Source organism: Lutjanus erythropterus, chromosome 14, assembly GCF_056507025.1.
Source record: "Lutjanus erythropterus isolate fLutEry1 chromosome 14, fLutEry1.hap2, whole genome shotgun sequence".
NCBI lineage: Eukaryota > Metazoa > Chordata > Actinopteri > Lutjaniformes > Lutjanidae > Lutjanus > Lutjanus erythropterus.
Window position 1 is genome coordinate 4,620,177 of NC_139330.1, and position 22,509 is coordinate 4,642,685.

Consider the following 22,509-nt stretch of genomic DNA (forward strand, 5'->3'; position numbering starts at 1 on the left):
CTGAGGTATCACAGTAAGAAAAGAACAGGTGTAAATAACAAAATGAATGATGGCTGAATTCATTCATATTCAGTCCTAATATTGTGCATGCTGGCTCACTGTGACACTGCCATGGCTTACTGGGACGCTTGAATAGAACAGAGCCATTAATGTTATTAGTAACACCTGCTCTTTCTATTACAAGTCAAAATGTCTGCTGTGAAAAAGGCCTATTTCTCCTTGGGATTAGTGGGGACAGATGGCTGTACTAAAATTCACTGACCTGCTACATATTTACTATTGACACAAATGTTTTCACATCAAGTGTCTAATTCATTATCTATTTTATGTATTATTTTGCACCAGGCCAACCTTTCAAATATGCTCATTTGTGAACTCTACAGTGAACTTTTTTGTCATCATGTTATTGTTCTTGTGTCACTTTATTGTCCCAGGGCTTTAACTGTGCTTTAATTTCATTTGCAGCATAAAACTGAATGTCTTGTCTCTCTAAAGGGTGGACCTGTACCAGCCACAATCGTTATCTAGTCCAAGAGGTCAAACTGAGGCAGTGCTCTTATTTGGCACTGGAGCTCAGTATTATGTAAAGCTGTGCTTCAATACCACCATCTTGTGGATGTTCAGGTACTTGCTTTTTGAAATTAAAAGTATTACTTACAAAAGAAGTATTCTGAAATGCAGTGGTATACAAAAGAAAGTTCGCAAAATAACTTTTATGTGTAACATTCTTCTTGAGTTTTTGGAATTGGATGTTTTTTGCAATGTTGGCCTGTCAGTCCACTTGGTCCAGACTGGAATATTTTAACAGCTATTGGATGGAAAGTTGATTTGTGTATCTTGAGTTTCATTTTAAAGTATTACAATCAGTTAAATGAACGAATGAATGAATGAACAATCAGTTGTATGATGCAGTTATCAACCCTTTTGCAGAATGCAATATGAATAGTCTAGCTCCTAGATTCTCAAACTATGATAAAAGTACCACTGGTGAAACTTGAGCTCCGTCCAGTGCTACACTGAGAAATCTCCTTAAATGTTTAGAAATGAAAAAATAAATTTAAAAGAAGAAGAAAGAAACACATAATAAAAATACCACAAATTTTCAAATGATAATACTTAAAACTATGAGATCAGTGACCGCGTGCAAAAAGCAGGTTTGGGAGATTCTTTAACACTGTTTTCTTGTGAAACTTCAGCAGTGTTTTGCAGACAACCCAAATAAACTCAACCCTCAATTGGCATGACTGATAGTGATAATGATTAAATTTTCAGTTTTTGGGTGAATGATCTATTTAACTATAGTCATAACAATGGTACTTGGTGTAAACTTGGTGTAATATTTTCTAAGGTTGTCCACGTTGTAAAAGGTTTGATAAATATTGGCCTAGCTAGCAAGAAAGATACGAAAACTGGCCCAACTTACAGGTGCAGATGCCATGAGAGCGATTTATATTACAGCTATAAATATATACCTTTGTACGACACAAACTGTACAGTGTGAATAGCCAGCTGGTACGAAGGCTACCCAAAAGTGGCCTAATCAGATCGTTTAATAATGTAATCACGAATATACACCGCCCTCCGGTGGTCGAATCGCGCAACTACATCTAGTACAACTTTTATTTTGACTCTTGATAACCGGAAGTATCGCTATTCTGTTGTGTCTAGCTTGATGTTACTCATGTAGTTACTCGATGTATCCACAAGAGGGCAGTACACATATTACCGAAAATATTATATGTAGATTGATTTCGACGAAGAATGGCGGACGTGACAAGTTACGTTCTCTCTTTTAAGTTTTATATTTCAATTTTACAGACAGTTCAGCTGTATAGCGTAATTATTCGTCCATCACTATTTTACAGTATGAATTATATGAATAGCCTAGCTAGCCACTATGCTAACTTACAACTGCCCTACCTTACAGCCACATATACATAAGCATTTTATATTGTTATCATCAATATATATTGCCTCCCGATTATTAATACGTGTAACTACATGTATGACCTGTTCTGCAGCAAGATGCTCTGACTTCACTTTTAGGGAGCTGTTATATCTATCTTCTACTTATATAGGTTGTACTGCATGTAGTACAACCTATGTAAGTATGTTCATGTAGGGTCATGTCCAGAAGAGAACCCTAGATCCGCAAAATGTCCCGCGAGAGTGGTAATTTAACTAACCCCCGATCTTTCCCGAATCCTAGTCAAGCCTTTTCTGTCCCACAGATTTTGATAACGCAATTGAGACATTATGAAGCGCAATTGCTGATTATATTTAGCACTATTAAGAAACAACGCCTACAGATCTCGCGAGTTTCACAAGTCAAGGGTTCCTTTCTAGACACGACCTTACGTGGCAGGGATTTGACTGAGTTTAGCTGGTCTATTATCATGGATACCACCACAATATCCGCAATAACCACATCTAAACCAAAAACTGGCCCGCCGCTCATGTTCCGAGCACGAACTGATCCAACATGGACAACGTCCGTGATCAAGTTTAAGTTTTATGTGAACCGAACTACAGAGAAAAGTTGTTAGCACGTGCATGTAGCACACTAATGTAAACATTGAGCTAACCGCTAACGTTACAGTAAATACCAGGATGTGAGGGTAGATATAAAATGGTTGGAGGAAACTGTAGTGATCCTGGGCTGTATGCACAGTTACAGGTTACAACAACTTCATCCCACAGTTATAGATACGACAACAGTTACAGTGCAATAATAATAAAACCTTTTTGTTTAGTTCAGTTATTGAACAAGACACTAATTATACAGAAAATCTGATTTAAAGTGCTTTGTAGATGCAGTAAATGGAGTATAAGATCCGGGTACAAATAGCGACAGCTTTCTAGTAAGTAAACTAGCTGCTGGGTGCAAATCAAGGTTAATGAGCACGTTACCAAACAAATTAATTTCTACATTTTGACCATGTTCACATGTGTTACCTTCATATCATGTATATACAGTGAATAAGTACACCATACAACTGTCTAAAAAGATCAAAATTAAACTCAAAAGACAAAAATCTATTTGCCACATCTACCATTCTGTGACTTCTACTGCTGCCAAAATCAATCAATCAATCAATGTATATTAACAGTAGTGAGCACACTGCCCTCTTGCGGACACATTTAGTAACTACATCAGTAGTATCAAGCTAGACACAATAGCATAGTGATACTTCCGGTTATAAAATTCAAAATAAAAGTTGAACTACATGTAGTTACGCGATTTGACCACCGGAGGGCAGTGTATAGTCATGACTACATTATTAAACGATCTGATTAGGCCACTTTTGGGTAGCCTTCGTACCAGCTGGTTATTTGTACTGTACAGTTTGTGTCGTACAAAGGTGATGGGTGGATAACTGCGCCATTAAACTGATTGTAAAACGTGAAAATTAAACTCAAAAGACAGAAATCTACTTGTCACATCCACCATTCTGGGACTGCTACTGCTGCGAAAATCTAACTATTTATTAACGGTAGTGAGCACACTGCCCTCTTGCGGACACATTGAGTAACTACACCAGTAGTATCAAGCTAGACACAACAGAATAGTGATACTTCCGGTTATAAAATTCAAAATAAAAGTTGAACTACATGTAGTTACGCGATTTGACCACCGGAGGGCAGTGTATATTCACGATTACATTATTAAACGACCAGATTAGGCCACTTTTGGGTAGCCTTCGTACCAGCTGGCTATTCAGACTGCACCGTTTGTATCGTACAGAGGTGATGGGTGGATAACTGCGCCATTAAACTGGTTGTAAAACGTGAAAATTAAACTCAAAAGACAGAAATCTACTTGTCACATCCACCATTCTGGGACTGCTACTGCTGCGAAAATCTAACTATTTATTAACGGTAGTGAGCACACTGCCCTCTTGCGGACACATTGAGTAACTACACCAGTAGTATCAAGCTAGACACAACAGGATAGCGATACTTCCGGTTATAAAATTCAAAATAAAAGTTGAACTACATGTAGTTACGCGATTAAACCACCGGAGGGCAGTGTATATTCATGATTACGTTATTAAACGATCTGATTAGGCCACTTTTGGGTAGCCCTCTTACTTGTTAGGGTATTCACACTGTATAATTTGTATTGCACAAAGATAATGGGTGGATAACTACGCCATACAACTGTCTGTAAAACATGAAAACTGAACTCAGAAGAAAGAAATCCACCAACTTGTCAAAAGCAATGCGAGTGTATTCACATTAATGAGCACACTGTCCTCTAGTGGGCACATCGAGTAACTACACCACAAACATGAAGCTCGACACAATCACATAGAGACACTTCCGGTTTGCACATTCAAAATAAAAGTGAATTAGACGTACTTACTTTGTCCGCAAGAAGACTGCCTGGAGTCTGTATTCATGATAACAATATAACAATGGTCTCATGGCATCTGTAGCTGTACGTTAGGTCAGTTTTGGTGATGGGTGGATAACTATGCCGTATAATGTCTGCAATTAAACTCAAGACAGCAGAGTAATACTTTGTGTTAGAACATTCAAAATAAAAGTTGTTTGATTATTAGAGAACACTGTATCTCATAACAAAACACATTCATTTCATAATTTCATTTATGGTGGCACATAAAAAAAACTGGTTTCTTTAAAAGAAATATAGTGAAAGAGTGAATAAATTCTTATGCAGAACAGTCACCATGTTCCACCATGACTATCACAGCTTCAGCTGCTATCCAGCATTCAAATGATCCGAATGTGCTGACTGCAGCCATTCCTCTGGGTGTGTCAATCAAAAATGCTAATATGGCCACTCAGAAGCATTTCAGGATGTGTTTATGAAGGCTGATCAAGATCAAGCCTAATGACAGTGATTTCTTGGGGGCTCAAACAACATACTTGAGAAAATTCAACCCATTCTGTACGGCTCATTTAAATAAAAAACATCCGACAAAATATCTGAAGTAGTTGCAAAAAAAACTAACTTACTTTTGTACAGATTTATTTGAAGCAGCATCACATTGCAAACAATGGTTCACCACTTCCAATTGAATGCAACACTACTCAGGGTCCCACTACATCGTCAGCAGAGCAAAGCAAACATTTCTCTTAAAATGAAAAAAAGAAAAGATACTCTATTAAACACAAATGAAGCTCATATCCAGCAAAAGAACCCAAAAAAACTCTGATGTTAATGTTTTGAAGAGCAGAAGTACAGTATTTACAGAACACAAGATTAAAAGCAGACTACTGTACAACTCTTTGCTACATTTACATTCTCACACAGATAGGCATAATTTCCAGAGAAAAATAAATACACATCTGATTTCTATTACACAACCTTTTCCATGTCTTAACCCTATTAAAATAATTTTGTAATCATAAAAATCTGATACAGTATATGTACACACATCTGATGCAGGTGTGTTTCTTACAACACACTCATGCCGTTTTGCATTCTCTTAAAATTGGACCGCTTTTATTCTGAGCAACACATTTGGTCTTTCGTCACATGCAAGTTTGTATGATGTCGATGCAGTCGTACAGAGGTTCTCATTTGAACTTGTTGACTGGGTTTCCAATGAGCTCTGGGCACTGCTCTTCGCCTTTTGCGATCCTGTCGCACTTTTTGAACAGGTCGTAGTTGATCTTATCAGTTATGACACTGTCCTGCTTGTACTGTGGGTGCTTTGCAACAAACTCCCTCATCCACTTGGCCATGGTCATCAGCTCGCCTGTTTCAGATCAGAAAAAAAATAAGTGTTGCGCTCAGAGTTGAAGCTTCATAAAGCGAAAACCTGCTTTTGGCTTGTGAGAACATATTTCATGCATATTTACCTGAGGCACGTTTCTTTATGAGCTTCAGATAATTCAAAATGGTGCACCTGGTGTCCACATCGACCTCCATGTTTTCCAGATAGCAGTTAAGAATCGGGATAAGCCCTTGGAAAACTCCCTCCTGGTGATAATAGGAAGGAAGCAGCAGTAATTGTTAGATGACCTAAAACAAGACTAAGAGTCTGCAGCCGTGCTCGCAGCTCTGTGAGGCGGCACTGAGGCGCAGCCTGAGTTAAACAATTATAAAGGCATTCAGGGTTAGTACTGGATTTTACTTAGACCGTTTGCTTTGCATTTATTTTGCCAAAAGTTTGTTCACAGTTCTGTAAATCTGTCCTCAAAGTGGACATACTGTTATCTGTATCTTTTCCAAAGTGGATGCCGTCAAAGTTGAGCTGGATATCTGTCATTTCCTTTGATACATAAATGAAAGAAAGTTATTTCAAAATAATTAGCAGTGAAATGTTACGAGTGCAGTTTAATGTAGACAGTGATGTTTGTACATTTTGTCACAAAGAAATCCAATTGAAGAAACGTCTTTTCTACACCTGTAATATTGTTGAAATTTTTTGAGAAAGGATAAATGAGTGGTTGAATAAGATTGAAAGTGATGATTTATACAAAACAAAGAATATGCATTTTTATATAATTGTATAAAATTTTGATTTTAGGTAAACTTTATATGTATAAAAACATGTACAGCTCTTTGTTTTGTAGCATTTAAAAACAATCAAATTTTTTTTTTTCACTTTAAAAAGAAGAACACAAGTTCATTGTCTTTTTAATTTACTTGTATTATACATACATTAATCCTCCATTTACTTTTTTTTCTTTTCTTTACAGATTTTTTAAAAATCTGTTTTGTTTGTTGTTTAGTGTTTTGATTTATACTGCTTTTTGTTTTGTTAGATGCATCTGAAATGATTCTGCCTGTTTGTTGTTTGGTAAAAGATATAAATGCAGACAATATGCTGACACTGAAAATGCAGACATTCTGAGATATAATATTTACCCTCTTCGTCATGTTAGTAGTATGCTAGCATGCTAACATTTGCTACTTATATAACAATGCTCTCTAAGGCTACATGAAAAGGTGAAGGACAAGTCAGGGGAGCACCAAAGTTATTACAATTAATCCTGAGAGGAAGATCAATATCTGATCCAAATAAGTCCACTCTAGTGACAACCTCATGGTAGCATTAAATAAAAGTTAAGGGATCAAAGTCAGTAGGATTCATCCACTGGGGACCATGAATATCTGTACAAAATTTCATGTTAAACCATTTAATAGGTCAACATCGCTGCTAACGTGGCTAAACAGTTAAAAGTCAACAACTGTTAAGACAACAATCACCTTTCCATTGATGATAGTGTCAATGCTCATCAGTGTGAACTCCTCATTAGTGCCATCAGTCTCCAGGCCGTTCTGAGCAGAGGCGGTGCCATCGAGGACCGGGTTGCAGCCTGTGGGTGGACAGTACAAACACATCAGCTGCTATGTCATCATAAACACCAACATGTAAGTGTAACTGCACCCCAGATCTGAGCCAGACTCCACCCACTTTACTGTAGAGTTTCCATTTTCAGACCAAATCCAATTCTTTTGATGTATTAAACATTTTTTTTTTCAGTTTCTGATTTTTCAATATCTCCTAGTTAAAAGAGTGGCGGCGGTTGGTTTCAGACATTTCATAAAACTTAGTTTAGTTAAAAAAATAAAGAGAGAGATGAAAAGTACAGTATGAGAATGCAGAAATATTTAATTATGTGGCAATATTAAATAATTTTGATGGTTTGAGGATACATCAGTTGATTTGCAAATAATTATTAGGTTAGAAAATTAAACATTAAATGTGACTTCCAGTTTAAACCACACCCACTTCTGGTCCTCTATCCAAAGACAGATACGGACAGACACAATTTTGTGGGTTGAATAGACACAAATAATCACATCTCTGTGCACCTCTAGTGACCAGGACTACCATTGTAGGTGGTGTTGCTTTGTGTTTATGAGTATTTGATGATACACCCCACCACAGTGACAGACTGAACGCTGCTGTAGCAGTAGTAAGAGCTAACCAACCATGAGTAGCTGCTCAGCTGCAGCAGATTCTTTGTGTCTGTGGAAAAACAATGGAAACACAGCCCACTGGAGCTTTGACAGTCACAAGAGGCACACTTGTGGCTCTTTTTGTAAAAGCTTCTGTATTGTAGCTAGTCGAGCTAACGCTAGCAGCTGAGAGAGCGCTCCAGTCTGTGTCTGTCTGCAGTGATTGTCGGTAAACAGCTGTAGCCCAACTGATGCAGTCTGGTGCTGCTTCTGCAGCTGCCAAGAGTGCCAAAATGAGGTAAAAAAATGTGTTAATGCATAATGAGTCTCACTCAGCATATAACTGAAAACGATTGCTGACTCCCACTCAAGAGCAGGGGCTGAGAGAGGTGGGCCGTCTAACTCTGATTGGAGGGTGTTAACCTGCTTTTTAAAAATATAAATCTCATGACACAGAGCAGTCCCCAACAGTTAGTTCCATCTCAGTATTGGCCTTGCGAGGTTCAGCAGGATTTTAAAACAGTGGGTGGAGTTTTGACCATTTTCAACCCATATTATATTATATTACACATTATATTTTTGGGGGTTTTGCTTGTATTTGACAGGGACAGCTGAAGTGCAGACAGCAAAGGGGGTAGAGAGCAGGAGGATGACACGCAGCAAAGGGCTGCAGGTGGGAGTCAAACCAGCAGCTGCTGCAGAGGCCCGACAGCCTTGTTCTACTAACTGAGCTACAAGGGCATCATGAAATGCTGATCTTTATACATTTATTAAGAATTGCCACAATTAACACCAGCATTCATGTGTTTTCTCACATGACAGTAATATAATGTAGTTCACAGCTCAAACACACATTTGAGGGTGAAGCACCTCTAAGTTGCACTTCTTGTTTTACCCACCTTTGAAGATGTCTTTTCGGAAGTAAAACATGCCCTCCTGGACTGCGTTTCTCTTCTGTGCAACCTTCATGTTTTCATCAACCTAATGAAAAACAAGTGCATCAGAGCACTGTGTATATCAAATGTCCTACCTCATTAATTAAATATCTCTTAACATCAACAAGCCTAGAACTGTGTGGCTTTGTGTTTTTACCTTTGACAAAGGGATCAGAAAGTCCAGTTTGTAGGACAAGATCACTCTGGTGAGCAGGACAACAAAGACCACGTATGCAGCATTTTCAAAGTCGGTTAGCTGCACCTGAAAAATTGAAGCAAAATAAAACTGAACTCCCTTTTTCTGTATTTATATAGGCCATGTCATCAAATACAGCCACAGACTACAGCTAAGAGTCCAAATTAAAAGATGGTGCAGTTGGTTCTCACCTCCATGGGGCGGAACTCAACTCTCCAGCCGATATCAGAATTTGGAGGTGGAGGTTTGAACCTCATCGTCTGCCAGTTGGTTGACTGGAGGTTCTGCAAGAAGAAAAGTCTGAATAAATACAAGCCTGCATTGAATTATAACACATGTTGGCTTTCTTCTGGGACACTACCAGAGGAAAACAGAGAGCCTCACCTCAAAGTGATCAGACTCGTTTTCATCATCCAAGTGAATTTTTTCCTTGAAGACAGAGAGTGGATCTCGGATGAAGAGGTGTGCTATGTGTTGGGCCAGCAGCTTGTCAATCCCTGCACACAGGAAGCTGATTATTATTTACTGCACGAGCAGGAGTAAATGTCATCAGCATCAATGAGCCATTAAGGATGCAGCATGCTTTTACTAAGATCTAATAATGCTGGTGATTAGCTGAGTAATGTTACACATCGTTGAAGCATGAAGGAAAAAGACTTTTCAAACAAATAGGTCTTTGAACAGCTTCTTCCTTTAAAGTGACTGAACTGTAATTTGTAATATAATTGCACTGCACCTGCATCAAGCAACTGCTTGTAGATCTCCTCGTCTATCGTCAAATCAATGTCGTTGTACTTCTCGCCACAGCTGGACAGGTAGCTGTCAATTGAATCATATCTTGACTTGAAGATCCTGTACTTGTTGTTTTTCAATGGCTGCAAAGAAAAAATTATTGTCATACATTATTTTCAAAATATAAACCTTTAGCTTTAAAAGTTTTACTGGTAAGATTTACTAGTAAATTACATATTTATACACATATACTCAACATGATTATTTCACTTATTTTTATATTAAATCTGATGTTAGTGTGCTACAAACACATGCATACAAATCTCAGTTGACTGGTGGTGACATAGATGCACAACTCTAACTCAGTCACTCAGTTCTTTAGGTGGCAGAATGACAGAAACATAAGTGGTCAAACCAAACAAAGCACATTCTGAAAACTGGTTTGTTTTTGACTAAAACACATTTTTGCACCTTCACGTTGTTCAGCTCCACATGCTCACCTTGAGCCCTCGTTCCTCCTGTGTCCTGTCGTCCACCGAGGCAGAAATAACTCCCCAGCGACAATCGTTTTCTGACACATAGCCTCTGTAGAAGGGCGAGGCTGCACTTAAAGCCATCTGTAAAGATCCAAAACAGTATTCACTAGTGTTTTATTAAGTTATGGGAGCACAAAAAACAAAGCAACGCAATCTTGTATCTCTGCAATATTTATCCAGATTTCAGAAAAATATTGTGACTGTGACTATTTTAACATTTTATACATAAAAATTTTGCATTATCTGTACAAAACATCAAAACTCTGCATAGCTGCTTTCAAAACATTTGATTCGGTTAATAGATAAGTTACATAATAGCCCAGTAGAAGAGGTCAGATAATGATCATAAAGCTGGAAGCACATGCTTTATCTATCTACTCACCACAATAGGGCAGAATGTTGCTAGTTGGTCATAAAGGTATCTTGCCTCATCAATGCTACAAGCTTGGAATGTCACCTGCAGAGGCATCATAAAAAAGAAGGCTGAAGCTCATTTATAAATCACTCATTGCGTTTCTAAATTAGCAGTCACACAAAAGTCAGAGCATTCCAGGTTACACCATCTTTGTTACATCACTGTTTGAAAACTAAATGATTGCTCAAGGTGACAAAATCTGTGGTCACACTGCTCAGTCAGTACGGTCTGTACCTGCAGACAGCAGTTGCCCATTCCAAAGCCCATGGCGTCCATGTAGATATGATCAGGCAGAGCTGCCCTTGCTGCTTCACCATCATCCTCAGGAAACTCCTCCACGAATGGGGATGGAGTGCACTTGTCTTTGAAGACTGAAACATGAATATGGCCGTTATTTATTTATTTACTCCATGCAGTCAAGGTCATGCATCAAAACCTTTAAAGTCCAACTGAAATCACATTTAATCATCCCGTTTTGTAGTCAAAAATGATTACAACTTGGATTTTAAATGTATTGTTAATATTTTTTTGTCATTAAAACGGAAAAAAAGATCTTTGAGGTTGTATGTCAGTGTCAGTGTTTGACTGACAGCGAACAGAACGAGAGAAAACATAAATAAACTGGTTGATAGGCAGGCAGTGCATTAGTGGTATTAAAGTATAAGGATCCAACCCACATCTAACAGGAACCAAGTGACATTTGCAGGTATTTTTGAATGTTACTGTTTAGTGTGCTGCAGCTGAGCATCTAATTAGCTACCTAGCCTTCAAACTGATATTGGCAGTAAATCTTTTGTTTGTTTTGGCTCATGTGACATTTTATGGTGCAGAACAGGACGCGTGTTGATGTTGTAAGGTAGATAAGCACGAGACTTCAGCAGGGAAGCTAATGTGGGTTGTTGTTCAAAGTATGAAGCTCTTTGAGCAGCCAGCTTCTGTCTGACTCAGTGTCATCGTCAATCTGCTGCGATATGTAAAAATTTGATTGGCGATATTGAAATAAGACACCCAATGGTATTCCGTCGAATTAATACAAAACTAAGAGTCGCCATCATGAAACCAAAAAAATAAATAAAATATAGGTCTCTCCCTTTTTCCATTTTCTTTTTCTCAAAGAAGAAAATGTGAGTGTGCTGTAGGAGACAAAAGAAGCTATATAATTTCAGTTGGACTTACTTGGCACATTAATCACGACTTTCTCTCCTCTTCTGTGACGTATGTTTCTGGTAAGGGTACTGAAATAGCAAATCCACACAAACATACATGCAGTTACATATAGACACCCACAAACACACGCTGCATTATAGAAAAACGACAAATAAAAACAATGACAGGAACAAACAGGTATCATTACAATCTACTGACACCTACAGTAAAAATAACCCAAAAAGAAAACCATCACAACTGCTGACAGTAGCCTGACTGATTGTGATTTTTTTTTTTTATCTGAGAACAATGAATACCTTTAATTCACTTAATTATTAAGGCCTCTGTTTAACTGGTTTTGCTCTATGTGAACAAAGGAGTCAATAATCCTGCAGTTAAATAATAAACTGATAAGGTTTTCAATTTAAAAACCAAATCAATGAGGCAGCCACACATATACACTGTCATGAAGTTATAATCACGAAGCCTACCTGAATCTTGGGTGTCTGCTGATGGCTTCATCTGGGAAAAACAGTGACTTGGTCACTCCCTTTTCAACAGGAGTTGGCCGGTACTCTGGATTGGTGAAACCTGGACAACCTAACCTAAACAAAGGATTAAAAAATACACAACATTTATTATAGGGCTGCAACAAACAATTATTGTCATCAATGATTATTCGGCCAATAATTTCTCAATTAATAGATTGTTTTTGTGCCAAAAATGCTGTCAGAATCTCTGGTGACACATTCAAATATTTCATCCCAGTTCTCATCTCAGTTTGTAATAAGGTATGACGCAGGAAAGCAAATCATTACTTTGGAGAGAGCAAAGAGGATCCAAGAGAATCACTGATGGTTAATCAATAATGCAATTTGTGGCCAAGTGGATCAGCTAACATTTTTTTATTTGAAAAGGGACAATGTACATTAATCAACACTCAAAAATGTAAATACACTTGAGGCAGCTGAAGTTAATGTTAGGCACCCTAGAATAATAAGAATAATTAAACCTGTACAATAGTTAAAGACATACTACACCGCATAAGTTAAATAACATGAGGGGGTGAAATCCAACAGCAGATGATACAGGTACTCCATGAGCACAGTAATGTAAGGTGGATAAATGAAAATATTGCCCATTTTTTCTGCTTGTGGTATAAAGTGCAAACAAACACTGTTTCAATTTAAAAGCACTAAATGGTCAATATTATATATTTATATAATGCATCAAATAGATGAATAAAATATCCTGCACACTACTGCAAGACTGTATATCAAACTATGGACCTGGAGAGTTAAAACACTTGTTCAGTGTAAACCAAAGTACCTTGGGAATGAGGTGATGGTGCAGAGGGTTTCATTCTGGTTCAGGACAGACGAGGCCTCTCGTCGTCTCTTCCCCATGTTGCCCTCCACAGTGTTGAACTCCGACATGGTCCCACCGTACGGCTGCCCAGGAGTTCCTTCAATCATGTAGTTGGCATACTCTGGTCTCCAAAGCGTGGGATGACTGCAAGCATACAATAAAAATATTTTGAAAACATTCTGCTTTTATAGGTCAGTAAGGAAGATGTCCATCAAGGAAAAAAAACACCCAGGTCTCCCTATCACGGTGACCTTTCTGATAAAACAAACCGACCACTCGCCCTTTATCGTATGTCAGCCATAATCTTGGCAAGGCAAATGAACGCAACGTATTTGTGCTCCAGAGCGTGCTCTTTGGTGTGTGCAACAGAGGGGCAGTAATGAGGAATGCATCGGCTCTACTATTCCCACTGCCACTGGTATTTCCCCTGGGTGAAGTTGGCTCCACAGATTTAGGCCGACGTCATGGCCAGCAGGCAAGCATAACAGTCATGAGCTTGTACAAACACATTTACTCTGCCTGCAGAGAATTCCTCTTCCCAAAGAAATGTTACTACAGTTTAGGCATGCAAACAGCATTCCCAGGAGAAGCTCTGATTGTTATCACTGACAGAAACTGAGGCAAAAATATCCTAACTTCACCTCTACATTTTGAAGGTTTTTGGGATTTAGCACTTTTAAAAAGCTTTGGCTTACTATACAGCCTATATTAGGGCTTAACGATTTTGTCTAATTGTAATTATTTTGACTGATATTACAATGTGATATGATTTGCGATATTATTAGAGGATAATTTTCACATAATTATTCTTATTTTGACTGAAAAACATGGTAAAAGGACTACGGTGTGATTTTTGCAGAAATCTGTAATGAAGATATTTTGTTAAGTTTGTAGAATCTTTGTAGATTTGTAGGACAGGACATCTCTGCCTTACGACATTCATTAATTTATAATGGATTTTGACACATATTTACCTTTAACAAATATGGCATCTCCTGCAATTTGAAAACTGCAGAAAGCCTTACTGTAATTTCAATAAAATTTTAATTAATTGTGCAGCCCTAGTGTGCATATGTATATGTATATATGAAACCATGTAAAATATAGACTTCACTAAAATTACATTTTACTTTAAATCCACTACAGTTTAATATGGATACCTATGTATGACCTACATTGGCAAATGAGACCATCCTGATTCCTGGTTTCCTTTTATTTTTGTGTCATGCACATAAAGTACCCATACAGTTTCAGTGTTCAAACATTTTCCTTTCAATACAAAATTACAGTCCATTTTATAGCTCAAACTTAAACTGAATATTCTGCCTTCTCTCCAAAACTTGACAAATACAATCTGCTACAAAAAGGTTCCCTCTCTGGAACACAACTCAACTTTGTCTTACTCATCTAGCCAACAGAAGTCAGCATAAATACAGAGGGCATTTTAGTAAAGAGTACATCTTTTAAGTCCTCATGGGCAGGACAGCAAAACAAAAAATAGATCTCACTCTGAATTTCACCAAGCTCACACAACAAACAGAGTCTGACTTCCTCTGGAGAGGCAATAAACCTGGTGGTCTCTAAGGCCCATGGTAATAATCCTGAGCGTAACTGTGCACATAACAATCTTTGTCTTTTGTTTAAGTTATGCTTCACATAAGGTTCTACATCATTGCAATTCTTTATGAGACAGTACGTTTGTAAGTTTGATCATTCTGCTCATTACATGAGACACATGCCACTTCTAATCTACTGAATATTAGAAAGTAACCTATTATGGAAAATAAATGAGGAATGTTTCAGATGAAAGAGGGATTTCATCTTGTTAGTCAAGGGATGACCATGTGAAATGCCCCAATTAAATATATTTTTAGTGAGTCTGTGATCTGCCATCCTCACAAGTCTATTCCAAGGTCAAAACAATTTACATTTATGTGATTATTTAAGTGAGTTTATGGACAATCTGGATTGAATAGCTCTATGATGATGTTACAAACTGAATGTTCACAGAAGCCCCAAACACTATAAGCATAATCTGACACAGGACAACAGCTATACAGTTGTGTACAGGTATGACATCTTTCTCAATATCTTTAAATGTCATGTGCTCACCTGGTATCAAACCAAGATATACACATTGATCAGTATATGTCAGCACTATAGGACCAAGATTAAAGACAACCGAATTTCTTAAATGTACTATTTGTGTGTAGTCTTACCACTAGTTTCCATTTCCAGCACTATTCCTCAACAATGTTCAGTATAGTCTACAGATCTTTTTCATGTTCTGCAAGTAAAACTTAATCATCTGCATATAAAAAAATGCCCAAGTCTGATAATCAACTTTAACTCCCAAACTAGACACTTTAATTTGAAGAGCTAAATCATTCATATAAATGGAAAACAGAGTGAGGAACCAAACATCTACCTGCGTCACATCAAACTGTCCAGGCCTGTATTCATTAACCTGAACTGCAATGGAAATTTCAGCAATTCTCGTGGCTATTTTCCATTTGCTTTAATCCACTACATTTTCTACCCCTTCAACAGAACAAAAAAAAAAATGCATGTTTGCTTGGCCGGGCAAGTGAGTAGCCAGATTTACAAGCCCAACGTGGCATTTACCTTGCCCCCTACAAGCAGGCAATCCTTCACTGTTGTTGTTGAGCCCTGCGGTAAATTTTGTGGTTATGGCAGTGGGAACACTACTACTTTTGGGGCCTTCAAAATCAACAAAATATTAAAGTTCCTTTTCTTAGTTTTAAACCCACAAGTAATCTGAGCTCAAAAGTGACATTATCAGAACAGTTTTGCAAATTTATGGATGATTAACAACCCTTCTTGATCAGAGAGGATTTCAGATTGCACACACCTGCCGAGAAAAAATTCCTGCAGTTCACATATCAAAGTAACAGCCTGTGGTGAAGGTATAAATCAAGTTATGACAGAGTGAAATTCCTCTGCGACACTAGTGCTATGAAATGGAAGAAGTCTGGAACCAACAACAAGTCTCTTTGTTGTAGTGCTGAATTTGGTCAGAGAGGAGACTAAAGACCACTGTATCAGAAATTGCAGACAAGACAAATAAAAGCCCCGCAGTGTCTGTAAAACAGCACTTAATGATTGATTGTGAGAATGAGGAAAAAGACTGTGGTCTGTTGAAACAAAAATGTAACCTTAGGAATGCCGCTTATCACATCTTTACAGTAAGGCCGAAGGCAGTGTCGGGATGTGCTAAAGGTCTGACCAGTTTCAGCTCTTTGAAAATATGCAAGGACCTAGAAGTTGCAGCAGACTGACATTTCCCAACCGACCTTACAGAGCCTGAGGGGCTCTGTCACGGCTGAAAATCCAGGTTTGCAAAGCAGGCAGACACTCTCTTACAACTTCAAGCATAGCTGCTTCTAATGATGCGATGAAGTGATGACCCAGGGCCTCTGTATGTATACACACATATGCGGTTAAGAGCATATGCACTTTTTAGGACGCTTGCAATTACATTGAAAAAAAAAGAACCTAACATGATATCTTTGCTGGGGGAGGAATTAATAACATTAGTACAGATTTTTAAATATTTCTGTTAATGATTTTAACTTGTGAGATTAGGAAAAATGATTTTAGAATTAGTGAAGACTTGTTTTTATGTCTCACCATTGTTTTTTTTTTTTAAAGGGATTGGACTTGTTTGTGTAGTGTGCTTAGTGTGTGTGTGAACACAAGCTTGCAGGACTTGTGTGTCAAACATCTCATGTAATATGAATGCTGAACGAACGGTGACTTTGAATGTCAAATGAATAGTCAACCGCATATAGGCTGTCAGGCAAATTCAGTTTGTGGGAAAGACAGTGCTACCTGCCTTTGCTGTACTCTATACTAGAGGCTCTCAATATTTTTGGCTTGTGACAAGTATAAGTAAAGTGTTGATTTAACCTTTATGTAATATCTAGTCCTTCCTCTACTTTTTATGATACCGGACATATGAGGCTTAAATATAAGTCGACCAGCATTTATCTAAATCAAAATCAGCCACTCGATAGCTCACAATGAGACAAAACAAACCATTAAACTATCAACAGCACTGTCATGACTGTTGGCATTTGAGGTGTGGCATTTACTTCAGTTTAACTCAGATAAAGAATTTAAGTGTTGCCATTTCTGTGGTGCAGTTCAATGATACATTGACTATGATTACTTCCAGAAAGAATGCTTGCATATCTTCTCAAAATAAATGTGTATTTGGAAGGAGGAAGGAAACAAAGTTGAAGTCAAATAAAAACAAAATTATCACAGTAAATTAGTGCCTTCCTCCTTTAAAAAGGAGACCTATATGTGGATTTTTTAATATGCATCATATGTTCAGCTGAATGCTTAGACCTGTACTGTGGAGAGCTTACTTACTTTGGGTTTATCTTTTCACCCTGGTCCTGGAGAGTTTCCAAAACAGCTGCACCATTCAGGACAAGTTGAACCTTTTCATTCTTGTCGTCCAGTTCCACCAACATGTACTCAACCTAAAAATAAAGAATCCAAAACAAACGTTGTAAATCCACAGTCAAAACCCTACATTACAGTCACTGATTATTTCCATTTGATGCGCTCGCCTTACTTCAAAACCAGGTTTACAATGCATGCTAGATTAACAGCACAAAGCAGACATTTTCAAGATCAGACTGGGACGCCATCACATCAATTCCAATTCATCAGTTATGTTTCCTTGACTCTGACTCTGCTACTCTGTAATCCCCTGTCTGAAAGAGGGATTATTCTATAACAACAGCATTCCACATTGTTCGAAATGAAAACACTTTGTTCGAGCTGTAGCACACTGAAGGTTTGTGGGCTGTGACGGACAAAAACTAGAAACGCAAACTGGTGTGAAGATGTGAGCAAAAGGAAACAGGCAACAGCCAAACCCACGTATGGTATCTTGACACAGTGGTTTTCAAACTGGGGTCCGGGGACCAACAGGGATCTTTAAGTGGGTTGTAGAGGGTCACAAGCAAAAGAAGGAGTAGTATATTCCAATTTTTAAAATAATGTTTAAAAAGATTTAAATAATGTTTCAAAAAACTTAAATTAATATTGCATTATTCAGGGGTATTTTGTGATAACAACATTCTTGACAGTATGACAAATTACTGAAAAATAGCTGTTGAGCTCTCCTCATGTGATTTTTGTAGTCAACCAGATTTTTTGTACTCAACCAAGGGATTCTGCTTCAGGTGCATTAATTATTTGATATATGGTCCCTCTTTGCTGCTACAGTCTTCTTGCACTTCTCACTTATTACTACTGTGTTTTGTTGTACATCTGATCTTTTGTAACCAAACCACTTCCACAATACTGAAGTTGCTTCCCTTTTCAGAACTAATCCCTCAATCAAGGAGCTGGTGGCAATGTTACTTTCGCTTTCAGTCATGCTTTTTGTTGTGTGTAACAGTTTTATATCATTCATGTTCATATCAACAAGTCATAATACTGCCATTAGCATGGTATGATTTTTTTTTAAATCGTGAATAAACATTACATTTTTTGCAAGTTGGAACAAGAAGGACAGAAACAGGGCTAGCTGTATTGATTAATTGTAATTTATAGTGATCCTAGTTTGATCACTGATTGAATATTAATACTTTTTTACTCTTCAAACCTAAAAATAAACTTAGGATGCTCAGGGAATTCCTTAAGAAAAAATATCCTCAACTGGGGGTCTGTGGTCCAACTTGCATCTATTGTGGGTCCTTAACATGAAAAAGTTTGGAAATCCATGTCTTTACATGTTGTTTAGCAGGCTTTATGCTAAAGCATACAGGGAGTGTCCTGAATTAGTACTAGTACTACCTGGATTATAAGTATTATTAGGCTAAACAGTTCCTAGAAAACTGTATGATTGGTAGCACTCAAAATCAGCATGTATAAGCAACTTTTAGCTGGTGAAATGTTTGTCAATTTTTAAAAAGTAAAAACATCTTGTAACATTCTTAAACATCTTTTAACTTACCATGAATTCAATCTGGCACTTATTATAGTGTTATCCACACATATTTATGAATTCATATGTGCAAATTTATACATGTTTATAGACTGTACATACTTATATTTATTGACTGCCAGTACATATTCCTGTTCACCATTCACTCATTCGTTGACACTGCAGATATCTAAGGGCAGCTGCTCAATGTTTTACCTGACTTTATCTTTTACTTATTTATGTTCTTGCTCTTACAATTATTACTTTTATTCCATTCGATTTAAATGTATCACTTATCTTGGTTTGTACTCACCTGTGTTTCATTCTCATTATTGCTGCTGCTATGACACCCTTTAGGGATTAATAAAGGTTTATGTCATTATATCTTATCTGATCTTATCAAAGGTTTATCCAAGTAACAAAAAGTTTTACTATTACCTTGTCAATCAATTGCATATAAACAGTTTGCATTGTTACATATTGAAGAAATGTCAATGACTTATCCACAAGCAAATACTCTAGATGTTATACAGTATTGAAAGTTGCAGATTTAATTGAGGTACATGCACATGTGCCCGCAGTGAGAGTAAAGAAAGACTTCATGCACATCCATCATGACAGAGAAATCAAAATGCAGCAGCATTTACCACGTTGAGTCATTTAAAAAAGCTCGTATCTCACCTCATCGCCCCACTTCAGCACATCCTTCTGACGCTCCTTCACCTTGTTGTAGATGTTGAGAAACTGAATGATGCCATGCTTTCTAATGTGGTCGGCATACTTCTTGGTTTCTTCCCAGTTCAGTGGAGAGCCCTCTGACAGTAAACCCATCGCACAGACCGGCTGGAGACGTGAACTGACGGCTGGTGTCTTGCTGGCTGCTTCTATGTACTTGCACGCTGAGCGAGCGTTAGCTAGCTAGCTAGTTTGTCCAACTCGCGCGGAGCTAGCATGAAGTCTCGGTCCTGACAAGCGGCAGAGCCCGGGGTCCTTACGGTGTTGTCAGAGAGTTCACGGCCTGAACGCAGCAGCGTGTCTTGGTGCTGTTAAGCGGCGTGCCCTGTCGGTAACCTTAGCTGGGCATCCAGAAGCAGCAGGCCCCTGCTCATAACTTGCTAATGTCTAGTTAGCTCGGTAAAGCACACACGGGGGCTGATATGGCTGCTCTCCCGTATACCCTGACAAGTTAACGAGTGGCAGCAAGTCTCTGCTCGGTTAAGAACCACGGACTGTGCCCGTTAACGTGCAGCTCTGTGATGGAATGACAGCGAGGTTAACTAGCAGGTAGGTCGATGCTCCCAACCCAGTCTGCTGCTTTAAAGCTGGTCTGTGTTGTACATATGAACGCCCTCCTGGCTTCACGCACGTTATGCCGTCAGGCGGAGCGGAGAGCGGCGTGATGTCACTATGACTCAGCATTCTTCGCTGCTCGGCTCCTCCCACTGACCGGTTAGGTAGCGGTGCCACATTCAAGCACTGTTGGGAATAGTAGTTGATTAACATGGAACCGAGAAAACACCGGAAAATGCGAGAAGTTTCTACGATGAACAAAGAATAGTAATATTTTTCACCCCTGTTTTACCCAAATACCAAAAATGGCCACTTTGCTGAAATCACTATACTGCTCTGGTGCGGTTAAGGGATAGTTCATCCCAAAATCAAAAATACATATTTTTCCTTTAGTCCAGTGGTTTTTATACTTTTTGTTCCCCAGGCTCACCAAAAGGGAAGGAAAAATCTCAAGGCACTGTATTCATATCAGTGCAATGTGGCATGGAGCAGAATTTCCCAGCAACTGGGTCAGGATCTACAGGTGTGTCACAGGAGGTTTTATTTGTGTCCCCAAATAAATAAAAGACTATGGCAGAAATTCTGCAAATTTAAGATTTATATCTGCAGTACACATTTTATAAAGCATTTAAAAATATGTCTATTGTTTTACTGATGAGAAGTAAAACCAAGAGCCTGTTAATTCTGTCTAAAGGCACTTATTTCGGCTCATTAATGTTATGAAGCGGGCTAAAATATCCTTGATTGTCTTCCTGATACGAGGAAATAAAAATAATTAGATGGCCTGTTAACTCAGCATATATAAATTTATTTCTAATGTCTAAAGTTCTTACATGTGTATCTGGTGATGCAGAAATGGCAGTAAAAATGGTCAGGAACGTTAATTTATGCATGAATGAGGCCTTTTGTGATTTGGGTTGCGATGGGTTGTCATTTTTAAAAAGTGGGTCCCCATTTTCCCCAATTTCAAATTTCACATTGCCATTTCATAATATTTATTTCTAATGTCTAGCCTATTTAAGTATAGCCTGATTTTTCTGGGTAGTACAATAAATTTATAGTCTCCTGTTTAAATTTTCCATTGTGACCTGTGAAAATATGATGTCAAATAACTTATTTTGTCTATTATTAACACCCAGTAATTCAATTTACATTTATACACAAGATCAGTTAAAAGTACCAAATAATCACATTTGAGAGGCTGTAGCGAAAGAATGTTTGATTTTTTTTTTCTCATCTATCATAACTTTTATTAATTGCTTACTGCAGTTATCTATTAACTGATGAATCAATGCATGAACAAAGTGTTTCAACACTAGTTCGGATCAGACATGTTTACACTTGGTTAGACTTAAATCTTTTTAGATACTACTGAAAATTTGAGAAAAGGGATCCTTTCTTTCTCCAAACTTCAGCATTAAATGAACGATGGGTCATGTTCAGTAGCAGCTTATCAGGAACAGCAACATCATAAAAGCAAAAAGATGAATGTAATAATGACACAGCAGTCAGTGCTTTTCAGAGGGTGTGTAATGTACATACATGGGTGGAGGAAAGGTCATTGAACTGCAATGAAATCTGCCACAGATAAGGATGTGGTTTGACTCCCATCAGCATGAATGACATCCTGTTTAATAACAATAAACAGACCTTGTATAATTTTAGATTTAGACAAGAACATAAACACAAACAAAACGAAAAAATTGAAATTTCAAGGCAACTTACTTCAATAGAATAATTAAAATATATTTTAATTAATTATTTTAAACCCAACTCAAATTTTTGAAAATGTTTTACCAATATAAGATAATTTACTTTTCTTCTTCAGATAAACTTTGAAATTTCTATTTCAAAAAATGTTGATTAAACTCATTAAAGTGAAAGTGAATAATGGTTAATAATTTCATATTTTTAATTGTAACCATTCAATTTTCATGTACCCAAATAAAGACAAATTAGGTTCACAGTACAACAGTTCAGATCAACAGTTGAATAATTTTTGAAATAAAAAATGAGTGGGTATATCTAAAACTCAAGGATT

General features: G+C 37.7%; 1 protein-coding gene across 1 annotated transcript; it reads right to left on the reverse strand.

Moving 5' to 3' along the window:
* Nucleotides 1-4,979: 4,979 nt before the first annotated feature.
* Nucleotides 4,980-20,529, reverse strand: gclc (glutamate-cysteine ligase, catalytic subunit). Its single transcript, XM_084735821.1, has 16 exons — nt 19,860-20,529; nt 17,609-17,721; nt 13,172-13,354; nt 12,334-12,447; nt 11,873-11,931; nt 10,931-11,067; nt 10,664-10,738; nt 10,246-10,362; nt 9,750-9,888; nt 9,398-9,510; nt 9,205-9,297; nt 8,975-9,079; nt 8,782-8,863; nt 7,187-7,296; nt 5,833-5,953; nt 4,980-5,729 (listed from the first exon to the last, which is right to left on the reverse strand). The coding sequence occupies exons 1-16, from the start codon at nt 20,007-20,009 to the stop codon at nt 5,548-5,550; spliced, it is 1,893 nt and encodes a 630-aa protein (XP_084591947.1). The 5' UTR covers nt 20,010-20,529; the 3' UTR covers nt 4,980-5,547.
* Nucleotides 20,530-22,509: the final 1,980 nt, after the last annotated feature.

Excerpts from the sequence above, each read along its gene's own strand:
- gclc (XM_084735821.1), bottom strand. The coding sequence starts at position 20,009 with ATGGGTTTACTGTCAGAGGGCTCTCCACTGAACTGGGAAGAAACCAAG. Across the intron at positions 11,932-12,333 it reads AGCAGACACCCAAGATTCAG|TACCCTTACCAGAAACATAC; the intron begins GTAGGCTTCGTG and ends TTGCTATTTCAG. Across the intron at positions 9,889-10,245 it reads AGGAGGAACGAGGGCTCAAG|CCATTGAAAAACAACAAGTA; the intron begins GTGAGCATGTGG and ends TTTTCTTTGCAG.